General features: G+C 45.2%; 1 protein-coding gene across 4 annotated transcripts in view; it reads right to left on the bottom strand.

The window, feature by feature from the left end:
- The window catches only part of TSPAN14 (tetraspanin 14), an 83,452-nt gene that overhangs the window by 15,884 nt on the left and 53,905 nt on the right, over positions 1–13,663 (bottom strand). For all 4 annotated transcript variants that reach the window (XM_005293956.5, XM_005293957.5, XM_065551792.1 and 1 more), the window contains one exon: positions 6,835–6,885. In XM_005293956.5, coding sequence (XP_005294013.1) covers positions 6,835–6,885 — 51 coding nt within the window. The remainder of the gene's footprint in view (positions 1–6,834; positions 6,886–13,663) is intronic.

The following is a 13,663-nucleotide window of genomic DNA, read 5'->3' as shown; positions in this document are numbered from 1 at the left end:
ATGCCATGAAATGAAGATGTGTGGTTCTCTCAACCAAACTAAATCCAATAGTAAAAAGAGAGGTCGCAGAGAATTCAGAAATATAATTCACAGAAGCAGCCTACTTCTGTCAAAGTATTGTATATTGCCATCTTGCTATTCAACAGACACACCAGTGCTGGAACAACTAAAAATACACATCACAAAAGGAGGATTTTAGAGATTCAATACTAACCTCTAATAAGCATGTAAATATAAGGAAAGGATATTGCTTTAGGGAAATTTTGTGGGTATGGGTTGCTGCTTTTTGGACATGGCTAGCACCCCAATGATATTTAAGAGTTATTACACCTTCCTCTATAATTTAAAAACAAACTGCCAGACTGGGCTCTAATTAGAGCTGCCAGGTTGGCAACAGTAACATGCTAACAGAACTTTACTTTTAATCAGCATTTGTCAAAAAGTACAAGAACTAGAGAGAAGCAAGTTGCATGCTAGACTTCACTCTGACCAATTATCATAGCCTGGGCATTCTCCATTCCAAAAAGTCACTGAGAATATATAGATCGGGGTAAGCAACCTATGGCACGCATGCCAAAGGCGGCACACAAGCTGATTTTCAGTGGCACTCACACTGTCCGGGTCTTGGCCACCGGTCCGGGGGGGGCTCCGCATTTACATTTAATTTTAAATGAAGCTTCTTAAACATTTTAAAAACCTTATTTACTTTATATACAATAGTTTAGTTATATATTATAGACTTGTAGAAAGAGACCTTCTAAAAACGTTAAAATGTATTACTGGCACGCAAAACCTTAAATTAGAATGAATAAATAAAGTCTCGGCACACCACTTCTGAAAGGTTGCCGACCCCTGATATAGATTCTCTCATGACTATGAACGTCGAATATAAAAAGTGTTCTTGCTAGCTGAAGCAGTGAGTTGTCCATCCGGTTTTTACTGGAGACATGTTCTCATTCTCTGCAATGGATACACCTGGAATCTACATTTACCATTTTCAGCCTTTTTGAGTTACTCTTTCTTAAGCCCTGACTCATCAGAACCCACAAATGGGGAAGCAGCACCAACATAAACTCTGGCATAACACAGTGCTTTTGCACAACAACCACAGAGCAATGGAAACCATCAGTTACTAGCAACATGTTTGCACACTAATGAAGCTTTCCACAACCTTTCTACTCATTTCTCCCCACCTTGAACTCATTTTTCCTCCCAGCCAGTCATCATCTCAAGCACGATCTGCCTTGATGAGGTTTTCCTGTGAACAAAGGTTGTTTTGGGAAAAAAGTAGAACAGGCTGGACTCTGGCACTCACTCCCAGATAGAAAAATTAGGAATGAATCCAGATGATAAAAATCCCTGCTAAAGAATCAAGCTGAATTAATTCTGTCTGGAGGGAAAAAATGTGAGGAATTCAGAATTATGCAGGAGCCAGATACGTTTGGATGAGATTAACTGTTTGCATTCAGGGAGAGTTCAGAACTTCTCCTTGACTCTTCCCACATCCACCTCCATGGTTGGTGAACTTTGTTCTGCTTTATAAACAAATTTATCTCCCCAGTTTATTGCAGCATCATAGCTCATGGAGTTGTTTCTTTACTGTACATTCAGAGTTCCATCTGCACAGGCAAGTAGACAGGACAGATCCACACTTCATCTGCACCAGCGCTGAAGAATATCAGTAACATCAAGGGATTTAGACACTAGTTTTTCTCAGGTCTGGTCTATACTACCCGCCTGAATCGGCGGGTAGAAATCGACCTCTCGGGGATCGATTTATCGCGTCCCGACGGGACGCGACAATCGATCCCCGAATCGGCGCTCTAACTCCACCAGCAGAGGTGGTAGTAAGCGCCGCCGACAAAAAGCGGCAGAAGTCGATTTTGCCGCCGTCCTCACAACAGGGTAAGTCGGCTGCAATACGTCGAATTCAGCTACGCTATTCACGTAGCTGAATTTGCGTATCTTAAATCGACTCCCCGCTGTAGTGTAGATGTACCCTCACTGGTTGTTTTATCTTATCTGTAGCTAACTACATGCACAGCTTATGGGTCATTTAAATGTTTAAGACACAGACTTTAGGTATTTTACTGCTCATTGTCAAGATTTGGGAGTACCAACAGCAAAAGCTAACTGGTGGGAAAGCAGAATGCCACATGAAAAAATTACAGAACTATTAAAGAGATCTAACAATTTACAATGTAAGAATATAAATTTAGCAAACGTTTCCCTTAAAACAAACTCAGTGTGTTGTATAAGCCATCAGGCAGAAGGAGAGGGTTATGCGTTAGTCATTTCTGTAATTACAATACTAGGCACCTCTTTTAAACTGTGGATAGCATAGGAAGAGCTTAATTAAATTTAAGAAGAGAATGCAGATTCTTCAAGAACTATTTGTGTTTTATATACAGAAAAGCGTTAATTACGTTAAAATCTCTCATAACATTCAGAGAAAATGGAATTTAGGTAAGAAAGTTTTGTTAATTGTTTATCTTTACAATGTTCACAGAGTGACTAGGAAATGCATAACAGGAAGTAGCATGGTCTCATACACTGAACTAGGTTTCATACTGCAGTCCTATCAGAACAGGGAGAAATCCAAAACAAATTAATGGTTTACATTTTTTTGACAGTGGAAAACCTTGTATGTTATAATACAATTAGCTCAAACTTTCTCCATTTTCCAAAACAATGAAGGAAGAATAGGCCCCATTACATACATGGCTTCTGCTGAACCCCTGAAAATGCTCAAATGGATTTCTATAATCACTAAGAAGGGAAGCAAACATTTCATACTTGTCTGTATTTAACATGCACATACTGAGCAAGGTTGCTGCTTAGAGAGCATGTCTGTCCAACACCAATGAAATGAAAACTTCTTAACAAAACCAGTAGATAGGCTGGCAAAAATCAAATACACAAATATAAAAATGGAGAATAACTGACTAGACAGTAGTACTTGCAGAAAAGTATCTAAGAGTTATAGTAGATCACACATTTAGGGTTACCATATTTTAAGTGTCCAAAAAGTGACACTCCATGGGGCCCCGGCCCCGCCCCAACTCCGCCCCCTCCCCTGAACGCTTTGCCCCCCTGCTCTTCTCCTTCCTCTGCTTCCATGCGAACAGACAGGCAGCAGGTAAGCTGGGGCTGGGGGGAACGAGGAGGTGCGGCCCAGTCCGGCCCCCCCAGCCGAGCAGCTCTCTCCGGCGGCTGGCCTCGGCCAAGAGGCTCTGGCCCCAGCATCTCCGGCCCGGCTTGGCTCGGGTCCTGGGGCGCCGCCCTGGTTCCGGCCGAGCGCGCCAGCCGGCGGCCCCGGCCCTGGGTGAGCAGCGCTGGCCAGCGGCCAAGCAGCCCCGGTCCCAGGGGCTCCGGCCCGGCCCCAGGGGCTCCGGCCCGGCCGAGCGAGCGGCGCCGGCTGGCAGCCGAGCACCCGCCGGCCCCAACGGCGCCGGCTCCGGTCCCAGCGGCTCCAGTCCGGACCCAAGCCCCACGACCCCTCCCTCCTTATTTTCCCAGACATGTCTGACTTTTTGGCAATTCCCCCCGGACGGGGATTTGAGGACCAAAAAACTGGACATGTCCAGGAAAATCCGGACGTATGGTAACCCTACACACATTGAATGTAAGCAAACAATGTGAGGCAGTTGTGAAAAAGGTGACTATCATTCAGAGATGAAAATAAGCTGGTCCGGTCTGGTATGGCATACCGGTAAGAGCCGGTACACAGACGACCGTACTGGCAGGGCTGCTGATGAGGGGGCCAAAAGGAGCCCGGCAATTTAAAAGGGCCCGGGGCTCCCAGCAGCAGCCAGAGATCCTAGGCTCCTGGCCGCCGCCACTGCTACCCCAACCGCGATTTAAAGGGCCCGGGGCTCCCAACTACCACAATCGCTACCACATCAGCAGCCAGAGCCCCTGGCCTATAAATCACCTCCCGAGGTCCCTTCCAGCCCTATATTTCATGATTCTAAGTAATATCACCCTGGCCTACTGTATATGAAAAGACAGGCGAATTAAGAAAACAGACAGAAAAGCTCTTAGATGTGCATGTTTGGCATGTCTTTCTTTAACCAATTAAAAGGAAAAGATTTTTTTTGCCTCATCCTTCTCAGATCTAATTCACTTCAGTTGTTGGTCAAATCTGTAACTCAAATTCCAATAAGTGCTTTTTCTCCCAATAATGTTTTAATTTTGCCAATTCCAGCCCTTGCTCTCAAATCTATTTAGCAGTTCCTCAACAGCATATGAAGTGAGATGGGGAATAGATATCTCAGTTATCTACCACACCTAAGGAGTAATGGGAAGAAATTAAGGGTATGTCTAAACTTACTGGGGATCGACGCTACAGCAATCAATGCACTCGGAGTCGATTTAGCGAGTCTAGTGAAGACCTGCTAAATCGACGGCAGATCGCTCTGCGGAACGAGACGCGTAAAGTACTCTACCAGAACAAGACGCGTAAAGTAAGTCAATGGGAGAGTGTCTCCTGTTGACCCAGAGCGGTGTAGACACCGCAGTAAGTCAACCTAAGCTACGCTGACTCCAGCTACATTATTCATGTAGCTGGAGTTGCGTAACTTAGGTCGATTTACCCCCATAGTGTAGACAAGGCCTAAGAAAGGGGAAAATTTAGGTTGAATATCAGAAAAGCTTCCCAACTATTAGCCTTTGGAATAATCTCGCACATCAAGTGGGGGAAATCTCATCTCATTTAAAATTTGACTAGATAAAAAAAACTCTAGGTGGTGTACAATAAGATGATTTACTGGCAAGGAATTGGACTAGATAACCCAAATAGGTGTATTGCATCTCTACAGTAGAGTCTAAAATAAAGTTTGTTAACAGAAGTTGCAATATTTTTAGGGCTCACGTTTTTTTCCCCTACAAATATCCCATCTTCACTACCAATTATTGCAACTCAACAATCAGGGCCGGCTCTATGTTTTTTGCTGCCCCAAGAAAAAAAATTTTTGGCTGCCCCCCACTCCAGCCCTGGGCTCTCCCCCTTCCCCCAACTGCACCCTCCTGCTGCCCCAGCCCTGGGTCACTGGTAACTCGCTCCCAGGGCGGGTCATTCAGCAGGAATTTTGGATGTGCACAGAACACAGACAGGATTGGTTCCCATATGGTTACAGAAATGCAGTAAAGTGGAACAATTTTCAGCTTGTGTGACTGGAGGATATCTGGATGCATATTATAAGACTGTCCTACATAAATGAGGAAAAGTTGAGGTACCTTTATTATTCTTTTGTTCCATTCTTTGTTTCTATGGGGAATGCACTATCACGGTCTTCCTTTTAAACAAATAAAACTAAAACTTAAAAAAAAAAAAAAAAAAAAAAAGCAATGGCTATTAAAAATAGCAATTCCAGTCCTAATAATCACTGGGAAGCATTTCTTGCTCAATTTATTCTACTTTTTCTACAGCAAGTTACAGTGGATCAGTATGCTTGATTTGGGGGAAATGAAGTAACAGCTGCCCAAATTGAGCTTGAGCACTCCTGAATTTTGAGGGTCTTCAAATCTGGAAGGCAGGTGCTAGATTCCCTTTCTGAATATTAGCTATATCTGGAGAGGAAAAGTCAATTTCTGCTTCCATGGCTCAGAAGTGGAAATCCTCCTAAGTGCCTGGTACCGTATCTAAAGCTGCCCAGGTCCAGAGCCTCCCCTCCCTTACTTTTCATTTTAAGTTCTAGTGGGATCCACATACCTCCCTTGCTAGGCTTCAGATAGAAAGGTGAACCGTCCATTTAGTCCCCGCCAATTCCTTCTTTGGGGGAGAGCCCAGGGCTGGGGCGGCAGGGGCTGCGGTTGGGGGGAGAGCCCAGGGCTGGGGCAGCGCCCAGGACTGGGGCAGCAGGAGAGTGCAGGTTGGGGCCAGAGCTGGGGCAGCAGGGAGTGCGGGGGCGGGGGGGAGAAGAGCCCAGGGCTGGGGCAGCAGGGGAGTGTAGGTGGGGGCCAGAGCTGGGGCAGCATGGGGTATGGGCAGGGGAAGGGGGGGGGAGGGGTCGGCAAAAAACCTAGAGCTGGCTCTGTTCCTACCATTCACAGCAAGCTCCAGATTTCAGTTCCATACTCCTTTCCCACACCTTTTCCTGTTGCTAGTGGCCAAGGGAATGCTGGGAAATGTAGTTCTTTCCCTGCTCCAGGGCTGGCTCTATAGGCAGGGAGCTAACCAAGGAACTACAGCTCCCAGGGCTCCCTGTTGGTTCTCAGCTCCCATGCTGGATTCTTGCGCCCCTTGCAAATCTGCTGCCCCAAGCAACTGCTTGCTTTACTGGTGCCTAGAGCCGGCCCTGTCAACAATACGTATACCAGGCACTGGCAGTTCCAAAACCCTGTTGTTTAATTCCAATCACAAGCAAGTCACAGCAATGTTGGTAGCAACAGAAAGAAATTTTAAGAAAAAAAGGTCAAAAACATGTGACTAAAGCATACCATTATCAACACAATGATGGTTCCAGCTATCACACTTAGTAGATTAATGTATACCTGTACATATTTAGTCCAGCGCATTCCTAGTGGCAAATGGAAAAAGAATGGCGTAATGCTGGGGTGACTAACACAGGGATTTTAAGGGGAGAAAAGGTTAAACTAGCAAAATAGAAGAGAGATATTATACCTGTGCTGTGTATTGTACATATGCCCTACAGACACAACCATCCCTATGAAGGGAAAAACTAGGACTTTCTAGAAAGTAGTAAATTATTTTTTTCCTTAAGAATTTAGCTCAGATGTTGTTTTTAACTCTTATTGTTTCTTGAGGATGGGAAGCTAAAAAACACTTAAGAAATTGGTTAATGCAACATCAACAGTCTATCATAATCTTACCTTTTCACTCCATGCCCAAAGCCCGGCTGCAAGGAAAGCAACTCCAGCTAGCTACAGAAAAGAATAAAGAAAATTTGATTAGTACCCTAATCAGGAACGAAAACAAGACTTCCCAATGTGAAATAATATGCTTCCCTCACCCTCCTTTGAAATAATCACCATAAATACATATAATAAAGTAAATAGGAGAATGTATTTATGAGTCTCTGTATGTGTATAGGCTTACATAGAACAGCAATCCTCTTCTCAGAAAAAATTGTTATAGCATAACATAAAAATAATCTGATAGAAGAGAATTAAGTTTACATTTCCTGTAGGAACAGAAAGGCTTGTTAGGACTCTAAAGTTCTGTATAAGTGTGTTCTCCTCATGTGAGGTCAACCATTGTATCCATACTGAAGAAACAAAAACATAGGACAAAGACTCACAATGATTGAGGGACACAGGAAAAAGTCTTGATTTCAGGAAGCATCACCTACAGTTTTCATTAATGTTAAGCAAATTTAGTATTGGCAAAGGATATCTGCTCTATAGCGCAACTAGAGAATGAGATTCTCTGACTAGCCACATGGCTCGGCAGTGGCAGTGCATGTTCCCTCTTTGCCATTCCACATGTGTGCCTTAAACTTGTCCTGGGGGAAAACATCTCTCAGAGATGTGCTGAATCCACTCAGTTCTCTGTGAATACCTCTGAAGAGGCTCTAAGCACGTCACAGGATCAGGCCTGACCATCAGCTGTGGCTAGTGCTAGGTACTCTAATGATGAATGGATCTGAGACATCTCATCCCCAGACTCTTGGACTTGTGATTCTGGAATGTTGATACAAAGAGTTTGCAACAATAAAAGGCAGAGAGCAACAGATGTGCTTGAAAATAATGTACATTGGGTTTAAGGCCCAGATATTGAAATACTTACGCATATAAATAATCCCATTAATTTCAAGGGGAATACTCATTTGAATAAAGAAAAGGATGTAAATAAATGTTTGCAAGATCAGGGCCTAAAATAATAATTATAGCGTTTTCCTCTTTAAATCTCAGAGTACTTTGAGATGGTTAGCATCGTATCCCCATTTTGCAGCAGAGAAACTAAATCTAATGACCTCTTCCTAGCCAATGCTCAGAACCAGTACTCCATCCTCATCCTCCTTGATGACAGTTGACCATGCTCTCCTTCTTTAAATCTTGCTCTCCCTTGGGTTCCGTGACTCTGTACTATGCTAGTTCTCCTGCCTCTCTAATCACTTCTTTAGCATGTCCTTGGAGGATACTCCTTCTCGCCCAGCTTTCTACAGGGGTTATAGATGGCTTTGGTCCGTCTCTCCCTCTCAGTAATCTCATCTGCACAACACAAATTCAACTACCATCTCCACATGCTGACGATGTGCAGATCTACCTCCCTACTCCAGGCTTGTCTCTTTCTGTCCAAACCAAAATCTCAGAGCCTCTCACTCTCTCCCCGACATCTTCTTGTGGATGATCAATTCAAGCCTTCCCAGGTCCTCTCGCAGTTACAGTGGACACCACCACAACACAGGCATGTAACCTCGACACCATCTTTGACTCAAACCTCTTTCTACGTTGTCATATCCAGGCTATACATGCCCCTTCTCCTGTTCACTTGTCCAGTATGAGGTTGTTCAAGATAGGGGAAGCCTGTCTTGTGACTTTTTACACAACTTTTGGAAACTGGACCTTAGGCTCCTTTGTGCTCTGTATTGTGTGTCAGTGTGTGTTCACCCACTCAGACAAGCCACCAGGAACAAGGCTTTATTCTGTAAAGAACATAGAACAGGATTACAGTTCAGCAGCTCCTCTCTGCTTGCTTGCTATGTGCTCCCAGTTCAGTCAGTGCTGAGACCTCCTGCTGGGGGAACAGAGGGTACATCCTGGCAGGAACCAGGATGTTCTCCCAACATGCTGCAGTTTGTGGTCCACAACTTGTAGTTCCCAGGGCTGCTGTTGAAGCACACTGGACCTTGGGCTACATAGATCTAAGTCTTGCGGGTTATGCCAAAATAATCTCTCTAAAATACCACCTTTCCTATCCACCAATGCAGCTAAAATGCTCACCCAGGCTCTTATCTTGCATCTCAAATACTGCAACGTCCTTCTCTCTGGCCTTGACAAATACAATCTTGCTCCACTTATACCCATTCACAATGCGGCTTTAAAAAAAAAAAAATAAAAAAATAAAAAAAATCACTCGTAGCCCTTTGATTTGACCACATCACCTCCCCCTTTGCATCCCTCCACCAGCTTCTGCCTCTACCGCACCAAAAACATAAACCGCTTATTGTCACTCTTAAGGCCCTTTACAGCCTATCCCCACCCTAGCCATCATGTCTCATTCAGTGTCAAATTCCACGCCTGTTAGGTCAATAAGTGTAGCCTCCGTTGTGCAATTATTATATTTTCAAACAAGCACCTTCATGCCTTCCTCCCATGCTCCTCCCTTCACGTTTGGGAGGAGATCCCCATAAACATCCACAACCCTACCTGATTATCCTCCTTCAAATTCATCATTTGCTGTCATGCCTACAAAAAAACTTGACTACAATTAGGCAGTGGTCTCAGCACACCAGCAGCCTGTCACGCTGACCAATATGGTCTCATTGTTTCCTTGTATTCCCTCAGTCTGTCTGTAAGTATCCATATTAGATTATAAACTCTGTGGGGCAGGGATCTTTTCATTCTGGTTCTTATGGCACCTAGTGCACTACTAGCCTCAATCATAGACCAGAACCCCATGAATTACAGTAGGGTTGCCAACTTTCCGATTGCAGAAAACTGAACACCCTTGCCCCCTGCCCCACCCCATCCTGATGCCCCACCCCTATCTAAGGCCCCGCCCCCTGTTCACTCCATTCCCCCCCTCCTTCTCTTGCTCGTTCTCCCCCACCCTCGCTCACTCACTCAATTTCACTGGGATGGGCAAGGGTTGGGGTGCAGGAGAGGTGAGGGCTCTGACTGGGGTTGCAGGCTCCAGGGTGGGGCCTGCAATGAGGGGTTTGGAGTGGGTGGGGGTGCTCTGTGCTGGGGCAGAGGGTTGGAGTGCGGGGGAGCGAGGGCTCCGGCTAGGGGTGCAGGCTCTGGTGTGGGGCCGGGGATAAGGGGTTTGGGATACAGGAGGGGACTCTAGGCTGGGGGGTTCAGAGTGCAAGAGAGAGTGCAGGTTCTGGGAGGGAGTTTGGGTGCAGGAGGGGGCTCAGGACTGGAGCAGCAGGTTGGAGTGTGGGCTCTGGGAGGGAGTTTGAGTGTGAGAGGGGGCTCAGGACTGGGGCACGGGAGGGGCTGCAGGCTCTGGGCGGTGCTTACCTCAAGTGGCTCCCGGAAGCGGATGGCATTTCCCTCCAGCTCCTAGGCAGAGGCACAGGCAGGCGGCTCTGCATGCTGCCCCCAGCCGCACATGCCACCCCTGCAGCTCCCATTGGCCACTGTTCCCGCCATGCTGTTCAAGCCAGCACTTGAGATAGGGGCAGCACGAGAAGCCCCCATGGCCATGCCTTTGCCTAGGAGCTGGAGGAAAATGTCAGCCACTTCCAGGAGCCACACGGAGCCAGGGAGCCTGCCTTCGCCCTGCTACACTACCGACCGAACTTTTAACAGCCCACTTATGGTGCTGACCGGATCCCTTTTTGACAGGGTGCTCCCTGGTTGAAAACCGGATGCCTGGCAACCCTAAATTACAGTAATAACCACTTGTTTGTATCTGACTTGTCCAAGGCCACAGAACAAATTGGCGATGAGCCAGGAACTGAATACAGATCTCCCAACTGTCAGTCCTGTACCTTAGCCTCTGCAGACTGCCTCTCATGAGGTACTACCTTCTAATAAGCAGCATTACAAACATAAGAATGGCCATACTGGGTCAGACCAATGATCCATCTGGCCCAGTATCCAGTCTTCGGACAGTGGCTGGTGCCAGATGCTCAGGGGGAATGAACAGAACAGGGCAGTTATTGAATGAGCCATTCCCGGTCATCCAGTCTCAGCTTCTGGCAGTCTGAGGTTTAGAGACACCCAGAGCATGGGGCTGTTTCCCTGACTGTCTTGGTTAATAGCCATTGATGGACCTATCCTCCACGAACTTATCTAATTCTTTTTTGAACCCAGTTATACTTTTGGAATTCACAACATCCTTTGGCAACAAGTTCCACAAGTTGACTGTGTTGTGTGAAGTACTTCTGCCTATTAATTTCCATCAGGTGACCCCTGGTTCTTGTATTATGTGAAGGGAATACAGAAGTGTCGTTTATCACTTTCTCCACACCATTCATGATTTTAGAGACCCCTATCATAGCCTGCCTCAGTCATCTCTTTTCTAAGCTGACAAGCCACTTCTTTTAAATGTCTCCTCATAAAACAAGTCTTTTCAGGGCTTGATTTTAGCCCGCTTCATTTTTTCCTCCTACAAATAAAAAATTAACTCCTTTTAAAAACTGTTAATCAAAAATGCACGTGCTGCCACCTTAAGGGACCATTCTATATATTCCTGTGTCAAGGATATTATCCCATGGCCCATTTTTTTAAACCACTTATCTGCGCTCTGATGATGATTTCAGAGAATTTCATGCACTACTTCCCCCAGCTCATTCCCGTTTAGTAATTTTATAGAGTAGTACTAGACTGAGTGCTCCTATATTCCTTTTTTTTATGATTGTCTATGTCAAGACTCATTACCTAACCCCCTTCCCATTCAATTAGACAAGCTATTTCTTTGCTTCCTGCTCCTAACTTTAAGCCACTCGGAATTAGGTGGTAGGGATGGTCTCCAACTCCTTCCTTTTCAGAAAGCAGCAAGTTTGAGAAACACCTAACCCAGATTTTGCATTGACTTAAACATTGTACAATCCCGATTAACTCAGCTCTTTCATGTGAAGCAAAAATTGATCCTTGTTCTGACCTCGTGATCTCTCTCTCCAACCTCAACACTTTGTAGTCACAGGCAGCCTTTGTCTTCACGCCCAATATCAGTATCCAAACAAAGAGGACACTTTCCACCCCCAATGTCTGAGCTAACCAGCTCTTTATCTGCTCAAGCAGTAATTCGCTCCCCTAGAGCATACCTGCTGACCTTGTAGGTTAATAATATGCTGCTACAGCAAAAGCTTTTCCATAGTTTGAGAGTAAATGAGGTCTCATCCTCACTTCTCTAAGTCTATAATAGAAACCATTTACCCAAAAGCTTGGAGGCATCTCAGAAACCTATGGATAAACAGCTTCAGATGAAGGAGAGGAGCCACCCACCCAGAGGCCACTAAAGACAATCAACATTTCAGCGTGCCACCTAGGCCTAGAGTGGCAGATTTAGGCAGTCTGCCCCTCCTTCATGATGGAAGGGTGAACGGGCCAAATCTGCCATCTTAGGCTACTGCCTAGTTTACCGATACCCAACCAGCTTTGGGAATGCTGCCTTCTGGGTTCAGAGTAGTTAGAGATGGAAAAAACTCTACCTTGCACTTGGCAGGGAGGGTACAATTCCCCAGAAACAGGCTGAATCCAATATTAGACTGACACCATACTTGCTTTCTCTCAGCCAAAAGGAAGTGCAGTAGGCATGCTAACTGGAGTGTGCAGAGCCTGCGATCATAACCAACTTTCAGGAGTTTCAGTTGGCAAGAGCTGCATTGTGCTAGCAGAACACTGGTTTTTAAACTGAAGTCAGCTCTTTGCCATGATTTCTACTTTGTGCATTCTTGCTTCTTCTTAGCATATGTGCAATATGCCTCACATGGCACGTGACCAGGAGTCAACAAAGTATTTGGTCCACTGGTTGGATCATTAGCTTCCCCAGCCCAGGAACTGATGGGGAGTGCAGTATGAACGCTGCCCCCTGCCTCCCTGCATTCTTGCTGACAGGCCATAACCAGACTGTAGATACCAAACACCGGCTTTTCTACGGTGCTTAACAAGGTACCCAACCATCACTTGCTAGGTGTCCCCCCGCTGCTTTTTATAAGATGGCTTAACTGTGTTCCAGATTGTAATGGATTTTTCTTAATTTCTCAGACAATTTCCTTATTACTTACAGCAATTCTTCCCAGGTCTGAAATTGTTTGTTTGTGTGTGCTATAGTCTCCCTCCCTTCATTCACTCTACAGCAGCATTTTTGTTACTATTTGTGAGTGCTAGGCAGCTGGCCATATTTCTTTTTAATTAATATGAAGAACTGACATTACATATATAATTTTCAATATAATTTTTGGGCTCACCACAGCATGTCTTCTGCTCTTCTGTAGTAAGCCTGAATTCTCCCCTTGAGATCATATTAAATGGTGTTCTTGCCTGACATTTCCACTATCTCAGAACCAGTACTTCTATTACCGCTATGGAGGGCTTCATTTCTCTTGAGTCTGTGATCTGCTATTTCCCTCTAAGTTTGACAATACATGCCTGCTGAAAAGTAGAGCCCAATATGTTAAAAAAAAAAAACAAAAAAAAACCTCTGACAAAAAAATTACCTTTTTCTAGCAAAAGCAGCCATATCTGGAGCTACCACCTTCAGTGAGCTGAACACTACAGATAATTCCACGTGATGTAGTAAAAGAGGAGAAGACAGAGCTTTATCATCATTACACATTAAGCAGATGTCAGGATTTTGAAGTGTCACAGCTTCTATTGTCCCAGGTATGGCACTGATCAGAGTTGGAGAAATTCCTGGTTTGCTCTGTGGCTAAAAATGCTGAGGGTGATGTATAAGCCATTTTATACCTAGTTACTCAAAAGACTGTCAGATGATTCTGCAAGAGCTCAGTACCACATAATAGGACAAGCACACAGAAAGTGATGCAAAACAATTATGCGTGAAGCACCCATGGGTGGACAA

The sequence above is a fragment of the Chrysemys picta genome, chromosome 7 (assembly GCF_011386835.1).
Source record: "Chrysemys picta bellii isolate R12L10 chromosome 7, ASM1138683v2, whole genome shotgun sequence".
Taxonomy (NCBI): Eukaryota; Metazoa; Chordata; order Testudines; family Emydidae; genus Chrysemys; species Chrysemys picta.
Note: the sequence above shows the minus strand (reverse complement) of the source record. Positions and strands in the feature narration are given on the sequence as shown.